The sequence below is a fragment of the Anopheles stephensi genome, chromosome 3 (genome assembly GCF_013141755.1).
Source record: "Anopheles stephensi strain Indian chromosome 3, UCI_ANSTEP_V1.0, whole genome shotgun sequence".
NCBI lineage: Eukaryota > Metazoa > Arthropoda > Insecta > Diptera > Culicidae > Anopheles > Anopheles stephensi.
The window spans coordinates 38,772,927-38,784,216 of NC_050203.1; the positions used below are offsets into that span (position 1 = coordinate 38,772,927).

At 42.6% G+C, this 11,290-nt stretch overlaps 4 protein-coding genes across 5 annotated transcripts; 3 read left to right on the plus strand and 1 right to left on the minus strand.

Annotated features, from left to right (window-relative positions):
* Positions 1 to 1,184: 1,184 nt before the first annotated feature.
* Positions 1,185 to 2,530, minus strand: LOC118511886 (60S ribosomal protein L15). Of its 2 annotated transcripts, none has more exons than XM_036055513.1 (3): positions 2,451 to 2,530; positions 1,846 to 2,178; positions 1,185 to 1,593 (listed from the first exon to the last, which is right to left on the minus strand). In XM_036055513.1, exons 2-3 carry the CDS (start codon positions 2,152 to 2,154, stop codon positions 1,288 to 1,290), a joined length of 615 nt encoding a protein of 204 aa, XP_035911406.1. In that variant the 5' UTR covers positions 2,155 to 2,178; positions 2,451 to 2,530; the 3' UTR covers positions 1,185 to 1,287. The 2 variants fall into 2 exon arrangements, with proteins under 2 accessions (XP_035911406.1, XP_035911407.1); XM_036055514.1 differs by having other exon boundaries at positions 2,308 to 2,474.
* Positions 2,531 to 3,202: 672 nt separating this feature from the next.
* On the plus strand, positions 3,203 to 4,897 carry LOC118511888 (ficolin-2-like). The gene is made up of 2 exons (XM_036055515.1): positions 3,203 to 4,269; positions 4,339 to 4,897. Exons 1-2 carry the CDS (start codon positions 3,296 to 3,298, stop codon positions 4,466 to 4,468), a joined length of 1,104 nt encoding a protein of 367 aa, XP_035911408.1. The 5' UTR covers positions 3,203 to 3,295; the 3' UTR covers positions 4,469 to 4,897.
* A 1,736-nt stretch (positions 4,898 to 6,633) lies between these two features.
* LOC118511889 (ficolin-2-like) lies at positions 6,634 to 7,751 on the plus strand. The gene is made up of 2 exons (XM_036055516.1): positions 6,634 to 7,474; positions 7,559 to 7,751. Exons 1-2 carry the CDS (start codon positions 6,693 to 6,695, stop codon positions 7,686 to 7,688), a joined length of 912 nt encoding a protein of 303 aa, XP_035911409.1. The 5' UTR covers positions 6,634 to 6,692; the 3' UTR covers positions 7,689 to 7,751.
* A 2,331-nt stretch (positions 7,752 to 10,082) lies between these two features.
* LOC118511890 (ficolin-1-like) lies at positions 10,083 to 11,066 on the plus strand. Its single transcript, XM_036055517.1, has 2 exons — positions 10,083 to 10,806; positions 10,873 to 11,066. The coding sequence occupies exons 1-2, from the start codon at positions 10,121 to 10,123 to the stop codon at positions 11,000 to 11,002; spliced, it is 816 nt and encodes a 271-aa protein (XP_035911410.1). The 5' UTR covers positions 10,083 to 10,120; the 3' UTR covers positions 11,003 to 11,066.
* The last annotated feature ends 224 nt before the right edge of the window (positions 11,067 to 11,290 follow it).

Consider the following 11,290-nt stretch of genomic DNA (forward strand, 5'->3'; position numbering starts at 1 on the left):
TGGACAGCAGTATGCGAACATCGGCGGCCAGGATAATCGTAGATCTGGGGAAAGCAATGGTTGGATAAATTGTTTTGTAACAAAGCACAACGATAGCAATTATTGTTATATAGAAAAAGGGTTAATTTAAAACTTGCCGGGACGAGCCGTTAAATGGAAAGCAATGCCAATTTGACCTAGGGCTTAACATGGTAAAAAAGAACTAGGAAAAGGAGAACAGATGTTAAAACAAATAGTTTGTTTCAAACTAATAGAATCGAGCTCCGCAGGTTTTGTTTATAATCTAAAGAGATCAATCTTCATCCAAAAATATTGGAAGTCCCGTAAAAAAACCTCTTGAAAACATCAACTAAGAAATGTATTGTGTAACTTCTTAGCGTTGAGTACAATTAATGTGGCAAATTACGAGTGAGTATGCACTTCTGAATGTACCAGATGCACCTGTTACCGTCTGTAGTATTAGTAGCCAAAAGGGACATCCTAAATGAAATGTTCAAAAATCCTTTCCCCAGGTGAGTGGTCGAGTACCAATTCGAGCCGATATGAAGTTCCATGGCGTGACCCTTGGATACGCTTGGCAAAAACCAAGAGGTGGTCTCTTAAGGCACTCTCCAGAGCAGTGCTTTTACCATGCAATTGTATTGCCATCAGCTACTAATTTTGTCGTGCTCTTACTCACCCCTACACTGTGAACCCCTGTGATACGGACCAACTGATACGAAGTCAAAATCTTTTGAAGGTGCTGCTGGTTCGCGCCAATGAAAAGGACGTCGAGTGCAAAATGTTAACTCTTGACTTTCACAGAAAAAAATCTTAAATTCTGATGAAGCACTTACACTAGCGGTTTTTAATGGTACATTCCATAGCAAAATTTAAATGAAAATTAACCTAAAACTATGCATTCAATTTACGAACTTAAAATATGAACAGTGAATAATAAGTTACATTTAAGTAGGTGAATAAGATTTGTACAAGTTCCTTTGAACGAAATCAAATCAATCCTAGCTTTATGTACCATTTACTTTAATTAGTAGTAAGTTAGAAGGCAGGTGATTAAGATCAAACACCGTATGTTGTAGATATTTCATGTTTGGACATGGCTGTTTTAATTACCGGCAGCCTCGAGCCGTTATAGGACGATTTCTTTCCCCACAAACAATGCTTCATCGCAACTCCAAACCGAATCATTTGGATTATTACCAACAGAGGGTTTTTATTGCGTGGATTGAAAATACAAATTGCCTTCCAATTATCCACCGAACTTGCCACAAACAAATGTGATTCACCTTAACGGTATCGTCGCATGTGCAGGCGGTTGCGGCGACGCCAGCAGGCACGACGCGATCCTCCGATGGTCTGGGAGTAGCGGTAGCCCTTGCCCAGACCGCGCGAGCTCTTTCCAGCGGAGGTGAGACCACGAAGCTCACGATGCTTGTGCACGGCGTTACAAACCCAGTTCACGTTTGCGTCACGACGGATGGCGTTGTGAGACGGGTCGACCATGATGACCTCGTAGTACTTGTGGGCAGCATCCTGAGCCACCCAGTACGAGTTCAGTACACGCAGACCTCCCAGACGACGACCAACACGTTCCTGTCGAGGGCGGTAAAGAGAGCAGAGCAACATTAATGCATGGTGGTCATATGCAGCAGGTGCCATCAAAACAATGCGTGGCCATTTTGTGAGGTTATGTGTCAGACATCCAAGGAAGTATTCTAGGTTCATTTGATTCGTGATCATCGCGTGAAAAAACGGTAATTATCATCAGAACAGTGCTCACGTTAGGTGTTCACCACGGCCATTGGCCACAGGCATTGGATAGCATGCGGGGTTTCTTGCACTTACCTCAGCAACGGACTGCAAGCAGCGGTACGGCTTGAGCTGGTTCACACCATGGCTCTTCGGTTTGCCGTACGTGCAACCCTTGGGGACCGGGCGTTTGCGACCACCACGGCGGACACGAATGCGGAAGATGGAGTAGCCCTGCTTGGCCTTGTATCCCAGGCGGCGGGCCTTGTCCGGACGGGACGGACGAGGTGCACGGTGGAATCTGGTCATTTGGCGGTACTGCCAAACGCGAATACGCAGCAGGTAGCGCATCACATCGCTCTGCTTCTTGCGGTACAGCTCCTGGACGTATCTGTATGCCCCCATGTTTACAACGATTGAGGATAGACCCTAGCAACGAAATCAAACAAGTTTTGATCAGAAGTCACATCATCGGTCTATCCTACCGCAGCTCGCCGAGAGTGGCGGACGGTAGCTGGGCATAGCCGGAAGTTGTGTGATGAAATTGTAGATACTAACCTACAAAAGAGAGAAATAAACAACGATTAGAACACAATTCTACAGATGATTTATCAAAATAACAAGCAAGGAGAGGGATACATGACGAGGTAAAGAAACAAAAATGATAATTTACATTCGCAAAGCAGATTCGAGCGACTTACCTCGTGGACAATGCGCTGAAAAAGAAATGGTCCAGGGTGACAGCAAGCCGATGACAGGAAGCCGCGTGCATTTGGGGCGATGTGTCATTAAAAGCGTTTATGATGTAAGTTCAAGTGTTGATGAAAGTAATATAGAAAACTGGAAAAGCAAATTTAATTCATTTTATTATCACATCGTATTGACTATACAAATTTATTTATTCCCAGTTATTTATGCACAAAAAAATACATCTTAAAAGCAAAATCTTGCTGAAATATCTGAAATAAACATAGTTGTGTTACAAAAAGGCGAAGGCGACGATTTTCTGTAATTCACCTTACCGATGACAGCGCCATCTATACTTTTGCTTGCAAACTATGACTTCAAATTGCAATAAAACCCGTTATTCAGCCGGTTGTTGAATTGAAAAATGTTAAATGTAAAGAATTTGATTTTTTTTGGGGACAAACAGTTTCAATTTCAATTGTTTTTGTTTTAAATTGTTTTTGAACATAAAACAGATTTTTATGAAATAAATGTGAAATTACAATATCAAAAACACAAAAAAACTCTTGAAAACTACACAAAAACTGTGGGACAAAAACAAGACCTTAGGTTGGCGTGGATGAAACAAAAGATTTATCATCAACAGTTATCTCTAACCAGACCGAGTGCTATTCAGGGTGTAATTCCTGTATCAGTCTTGAACACAGTCTCAAAATTTTAATTCCAGGAATGGGCTGAAAGATTTTCTTCACATCCAATTTCATGCTTTATTTAAGTAGATTCGTCAGCACATCTCAACATAATCAGCTCAGCTTGGCAGCCGTTCAGTCAGTTGCGTGGTTGAGCTTGGCCTATCATAATGTCGCGGAAGCTTTGCCTGCTAACCTTTCTACTGTTGTGCAGTCTGGTAGCGCCCCAGTGTGATTCAACCGCACCGCTCAATACGTCATCAAGTGGATTCGCGTTCGAAATGATTTTGGTGAAGTTGCAACTACTGGAGCATCAATTCATCGTACATAATATGGAAACAGAGGAAAAGATAACAGTACTGAGCGCCAAAATAGAAAATCTTATTAAAAATGTCGAGAGCCTTGCTTGGACGGCACAGCAAACGGAAGAAACGGCAAATCAGCTCAAACTAAATGGAAAGTACATTGCGAAAAATCTCACCGCAATCCAGAGTGATCTTACAAGTGTGCTCACTGAACAGAAGCTGTTGAGAGCGAAAAACCAGTGGAAAGATCAGTATCTTTCCCAGCGCTGTGGTAATTCAACGATACTCACGCTCAATGGAGGAAGTCTAGGAGGAATCGATCACAGCTACAAGTCCTGCAACAAGATACCTTTTCTAGTGTCCGGAGTGTACACGATTCAACCGGAAAAGCCTTTTAAGAAAGCCATAACTGTGTTGTGTGATCAAGAGTACGAATCAGGCGGATGGACTGTGATACAGCATCGGTTCGATGGATCACTGAATTTCTACCGCGAATGGCAGGAGTACAAGGATGGGTTTGGCAATCTGGACGGTGAGTTTTGGCTGGGGTTGGATCGTATACATCAGCTGACTAATGCGGAACCTCATGAGCTGGTGGTTCTTTTGGAGGATTTCGAGGGCAACAAAACACACGCAAAGTACGACCAGTTTCAAATAGGAAACGAACACGAAAAGTATGCGCTCAACGTGCTAGACGGCTATTCGGGCACGGCAGGCGACTCATTGGGAGGTGCAAAAGCCATGAAGTTTTCTACGTTCGATTCGGACAATGATTCACACACCACTAACTGTGCCTCAGTTTACCATGGTGCATGGTGGTATGCAGGCTGTCATCAGAGGTAAGTGCATCTCGTGGTGTTAGCTGTAGATGAGTTAAAGAGCAATTGTTTAATGTTTCATTCTTTCAGCAACCTCAATGGGAAATATTTGCGGGGACATACGGAAGAATATGCAACGGGTATGGTTTGGAAATCGTTTGGCGGCTATCATTATTCGTTGAAAAGCTCCAAAATGATGATTAGACCTAAATCTAACTGATAACGATGTGTGTACTCAATTAGTTAGAAGAAGTTAGAAGGACCTGACCGATCGTATTGCTAGATAGTTAATTTTTATTGTATGTTTCATTTGAAGAACTATTTGAATAAAAAAAAAACAATTATTAAATTTGAATTATTGAATTAATGGAAACATAAAAAGGTTTTATAAATAAAATTGAAACATGTCGAGCATAAAAGGGCGATCATGGTGAGTAAAAGAAGAGTGAATCCAGCGTAAATGTTGTCACATGATAAGCCAGTTGATGCTTCAATTCCCAAATTTAAACCATGAAGATGATGTTGATTCCACCACATGCCCTTGCATACGCCCAGGAGGGTCAAAGCTATCCCCAAATTATCATCGATAAATTGCCATCGATTTATTGAGTCATCATATTGTCATACTGACGTATTACAATAAATTAAAATAAAAAGTATTTGATTTCCCTGTCATCTGAAGCCGTTTCCATATCAACTACCTGTATTTGCCATTTCATCGGAGAAGCCTTCCATAAAAATGGATGCTATTGCCTTATCAACTGAAAACTCCCGTAATATGGATGTAATGAAACGATAAGAATAGCTAGAAGAAGATTTAAGAAAAAAAATCACTAAGTGTTGTAAATGCATTTTGTAAAGCACAATTGGAAAGTTAAGAAAATATGAGCTGTAGTGAATGCATACTCGCCCAACCCAGCGAGATCCTGCACTGTAACGCCGTTACTCGGTAACGCCATTCGTCGAGCGAAAGCGATCGACATTATTCTGGTCTCTGCAGTGGCGCATCAGCATAGGAGCGGAAGGAGCGGCCGCTCGGGGCCTCGTCGGTCAGGGATATCCTGTTGTTTCCCTCAAACATCACAATTAGAAGGGCCGCTCAACTGCCATTCCGCTCGAGGCCTTTAAATATCTTGACTACCACTCTCGGTCTCTGTAGATAGCGCTCTCCATCATTAGCGGCGATCGAGTTTTGAGCAACCTACAGCTAAATTAAGCCTAAATTTGAATATCAAATCTTGACTACAAAATATTTACGATCGGTTGAGGTACGATCATGTTGAAGTTGGGAGTTTTGTGTCTTTTGTTTCTAGCGGTGATACTGATCTACATCTGATTTGAAAGGTGTACTGTGAATTAGATAATCCAACGTCAAATACTTCGTTGCTTGATATCAAACTTGAGGACTTGAGGAGCAAGATTGATATCTTAGATTCTCAGTTTAACGATTAACACTGGTTTACAAAGCGTCAAATGACTTTCCTCGACTGCACAACTTCTAGTGAACTGGTTTAACCGGCAGAATTCACTCCATTAGATCTTACCGTGGTGCAACATAATCCAACAAGTTCTTTTCGATGGATAGAAAATCAGTTGGCAAGTGTCAGGTTCCCATCAATTCCAGTGGTTCTATTGAAGAACAATAAGGGCATCTGTAAAATATGATCAGCTCGAGATAGGCAATGAAGATCAGAACAATGCTCTTTCAGAAATAGGATGGGGTTCAGGAACGACGGGTGATTCTTACGAGTACACTAAAGAAGGTGGCTGAGGCGACAGCGGCGCCGGTCTTTACATGGCAGGTATCTGGGGATCAAATCCCATCCAGACCGCCTCCCTGGACTCTGGACGCTGGACTTGACTATCCAGCTACGGATAATGCCAAGCCACAGAAAGTCAGAAATTGCAGTCCTGAAACCGTTTGACGTCGTAATGCCAAAGCAGAACAAGAAGACTTGGTCCAATCGTTCTAAGGGCCATGGATTGAAAATGGTTGAAAATGATGATAATACCCAAGAAAGAGAAAAAAATCAACCTTTGTTAATTCTTAGATTGACAAAGGTGTGGCGTGCTTTATTGTATGTGACAACATGATAAGCGAAAGGTAATTCGCCAAAGATAGAAATCAAACACAGCTAATTAGTGCTTAAGAGCTAAAAACCACTTACGCTTACTAAGAACACTTACGTGTTCTTACAAGACGATCAAATTAATTATCGTGCGGTAAAATGTGCGGTCTGTAAAACAGAAGGGGATTTTTACTACACAAAACAAGCGATGGCAAATACACGCGCAGATAAGATTGCTTATCACAGTGGGGTGACCTCTTCGCAAAAAAATTCATTGAGAAATAAGGCGCTCGGCTCGGTTGGATGTATCTATATAAAACAGATGCACTTTAGCGTCATGAACAGTGCACGTACGTGAATTATTGTGGTCACATCATGCTTAAAAAGTGTTTGCTTGTAGTCGTCCTGTTGTGGTGTGATCAGCTCGCCGCGCAGAACGCCTCCAAACCCGTACGCTTGACGGTCGAAGAATGTGGATATGCGTTCGGGTTGGTTCTGAACAAGCTGAACACGCTGGAATATCGTCTCATGGAACGGGAGCTTCTAATTGAAAGTAAGCTAAGCAATTTAAGCGCCCTGATCGAAAGCTTGCAGCAGCCCCAGTGCAATACGACGTCCCTGCCGGTCTACAACCATACGGTGGAGACGGTGTACAGCTCCTGCCAAAAGGCACCATCATCCGGTGTGTACAAGATTCAACCGGAAAAGCCCTTCAAAGAACCGATCACTGTGCTGTGCGATCAGGAGTACGATTCGGGTGGATGGGTTGTGATACAGCATCGGTTTGATGGATCGACAAACTTCTATCGAAATTGGAAGGAGTACAAGCATGGATTTGGAAATCTGGATGGCGAGTTCTGGCTGGGGTTGGATCGTATTTATCAACTGACAGTGTCCCGGCCGCATGAGCTGATAGTGCTGCTGGAAGATTTCGAAGGCAACAAAACGTTTGCGTGGTACGATCGGTTCGAAATTGGAGACGAGCATCAGAAGTATAACCTAACGAGGATAGATGGATATTCGGGCCCGGCAGGAGATTGCCTTGGGAATGTGAAGGGAATGAAGTTTTCCACGTTCGATCAGGATAATGATACGTGGGAAAACCAGTGCGCTGTTACGTTTGCTGGAGCATGGTGGTACAGTGCATGTCATAGCAGGTAACTACAGTTTTACTCCAGTCATAGTCACACACCTCTCTAAAGTATATGATTGTATTGCCTCTTTTTCTCAAAATCCAACAGCAATCTGAACGGAAAATACCTGCGCGGACCAACGAAGGAATATGCCACTGGTATGGTGTGGGAAAAGTTCCGAGGACACTATTATTCGCTGAAGTCGGCTAAAATGATGATAAGACCTAAAGCATCATGAGATTTTGCAGCTTCTCGCGTGATAATAAACTGTGAATCGTTTAATGCATTGTTTTGCAGAACACTTCGTTTGTTTGTTTCTTTTATTTAAAATGGACGGACGGATATTTATAATGTGTTACAGACATTTTTAATACTTAACAGATTGGTTTGTTTCTGAAATTGACCTCCCGGAGTTGAGGAGTCGACACATGCAGATCAAAGGGTCACGCGAGTCAAGCAAGGCCTGAGGCTCCGTGACTGAACGTAGCTCTGCGTTGAATGGAGCCAAGGTTCGGGTCGATGAAGCCCACCACACTGATCGTTAGTGATCGTACCAGGATGCAGTATAACGACTTGGCTCAGAGCGGATCGTGGATCTTTAATCCTAGCTATGCGTCATGTTTGTAACTAACCCTAGCTATTGGTTGTACTTTGGCACGATATGATCGAGTTGTTCCTTGAAGCACAGCTTTCACCTATCAATTTAAAGCGTAAGCCGTATCCCAAATCTGAGAATCGGGCTGTAAGAAATTAAATAGGGAAAACTCTTCTTGGATGAATATTTAACTTTGGTGGTTGTAACTAGTGTTGTGGCAAGGTGGAAAATTCTACTAAAGCAGGGCTACTCAACAGCGCAGTAGGCCGACATACCCTGTGCATGGGGTCTTAAGGGCACTGTTGGGCAGCATAAACCATGTATCCAAGCATGGTTGCTACACAGTGCAGTTGGGGCCTCCAACAGTTATTACATGGCGGCGATGATCTACGGCGAAGGGGGTCCATTGATCGTGTGGAGCGATCAGGCCTAGCAAACTCACAGGATCAAAGGACATAGTCTGAAGAGTTTATTTGGATACCGGTCAGTCTGAAGCGTTAATCGGTAGAGCGAAAGTGTAAATTTCCTTCGATTGGCCCTGAAAAGCGTGAGACATTCCTGGTGTTGTCCAACGGTCTTGTGCTTTGCCCCGATAAGTGTTGTGCTGTATCGCTTGGTCGCTTGTCTTCCAAAATACTGTAGGACTTTTCCTTTTGCGGAACCAAATTAAGTAGAGTTACGTCTGCTAAGAATCTAGGGTTTTCTTTTAGTGATCGCATAGAGAATGCTCTCCATAAAGTTAAGAAAACGCTTGGCTTTATTATCCGTCTGTCCTCTGAATTTCGCAATCCCCTACGTCCCAAATCACTGTACTGCTGCTGGGTTAGCTCAATTTTGGAATATGCTGATTTAGTATGATCACAAGCTGGCCAGACGGTGGTGGATGGGATTGTGAGTGCGAAGAACAAACTAATAATATGAACAGCTACTTTGTGCTAGCAGAATTACCTTTTTTTTAAAGAAAGAGAGTACTTAAAGACTTCTATTTGTTGTGTTAAGCCCCCGTTATAGGCTTGAAGACCACTACTCATGGGTTGTAAATGTTCAAGTGCCGCTACAGTCTAAATCACATATTCCTCCGCAAGGGAATAATAAAGCAACATATTCAGAAAGAATGCACATATTCAGTCTAAACCGTGCCTGATGACTAATGAGCTGTTTGAAGTTTAAAAATTGCTACTCTTGTTAACTCCAAAACATTTATCATCTTTTACTGTATGAGCTAGTGAGACGACAGCAGCATCAGCATTAATAAGTACTTCAAACAAGTACACACGATCATTACACGCTCTACTGAGGAGAACCTGGGCAAATCTCAGCATCAGAATCTTGAGTACTAAGATCTTAATCGCATGCGACTGGAACACATAAGATAACGAATCAATTATTGATCGTAACGATTATTACTATGTCTTCTACATTGAGCAATTGTACATTAAACAGCATTGAAGCGTGGATCCAAAAAAAGCAGCGTGTCTACTTCATTCTGATAACTGGAAACTCCAACCACTGTGACTCCCCGAAGCGTCTGGGTGAAGCCGTGAAAAGATCCGTAACCCGATAATAACACGCGTGGTTCAGAACTGAATGTTTCAGCAAAGCATCGTTCTGAATACATGTTGCGCGTGTACTTTAAAAAATTAAAAAGATGATTGAGTGAGTTCTCAGAGTAACTCTTAAGTGTAAAGTGAATAGCTGATAAGATCTAAATTTGATAAAAATGTTGTTAGAAAGCATCAAGTGGCTCAGGTTTATAAAGGTGTTCCACGGAAAGATAAAATAGCACTCAATGGAAAAAATAGAAGTGTAAATGTATTTAATCTCTAAAACTCATTTTTACACCGGGTAATTGGTTGGACTTAAGACGATTGTGATACTTTTCTTCCCCCTTAGAGATGCATCATTGCCTACAGTCCGTAACGAGCCAGCCGATTGCAACTTGTATGCTTCCTGTGATATGATGATTTTTGTCCTCAGCGGCAATTTTGACTTTCTCGTCGAGCATATTATCGATATAAGAGGGTCAACATTTCGTCTCATAGCGTCATTGCACCAGTTTTGCCAGTGTTATCAACATGCTCAAGGTTAGCCTCCTATTTGCGCTAACGCTCAGTGTTGGCGTACAGTGTGAGCCAAGCTCCGAAACATCAAGTGTGGTTAAAGATGGGTTTGCGTTCGAAATGATCATGACGAAATTAAAATTGCTTGAAGATCGCCTCACTCAGACGGCACAACTGATGGAAAATAGTAGTGAGTACAAATTCTGCAGTGCAGTTCCCGCATCCGGTGTGTACAAGATTCAACCGGAAAAGCCTTTCAAGGATCCGATCACTGTGCTGTGCGATCAGGAGTACGATTCGGGTGGATGGGTTGTGATACAGCATCGGTTTGATGGATCGACAAACTTCTATCGAAATTGGAAGGAGTACAAGCATGGGTTTGGAAATCTGGACGGCGAGTTCTGGCTGGGGTTGGATCGCATTTATCAGCTAACAGTGTCCCGGCCGCATGAGCTGATAGTGCTGCTGGAAGATTTCGAAGGTAACAGTACGATTGCAAAATACGATCTGTTCGAAATTGGTCACGAGGATCAGAAGTACGTTGTCACGAAGATGGGTGGATATTCGGGAACGGCAGGAGATTCCTTCAGTGGCACGAAAGGGATGAAGTTTTCCACGTTCGATGCGGATAACGATACGTGGGAAAACCAGTGCGCTGTTACGTTTGCTGGAGCATGGTGGTACAGCAACTGTCATTCCAGGTACGAACCGGCGGGCTGAAGTTGTGAAGCTGAATTTATAAAATGTTTCAAATGTATTTTCCACAGCAATCTGAACGGAAAATATCTGCGAGGAAAAACGGCGGAATATGCTACCGCAATGGAATGGTCCAGCTTTCGAGGGCACCACTATGCGCTGAAGTCAGCTAAAATGATGATAAGACCAACACGTGCTTAGTAAACTTTCGATATAACAATTTTTAAAATAAAGTTAGTTGCAAAGAATAACGCGTGCTGTAAAAGAGCAAATGTTGTATGAATTCTGGTGAAGTTCTGAAATCCTCTAAATGCTGTAGCACAGAGAACGCTTGAAAATTCAACTATTCCATCGCTGCATTTACCACCCCTTGCTGAAGTGAATCTCAGCTGCTAGTACATTCTCTTTGGTGGTTACAGGAATAAGCAGAGATTAAACAAAATGCAAAATGTTTTGCTTTTAATTAGAATGCTGCTGGGTGCGAGCTAC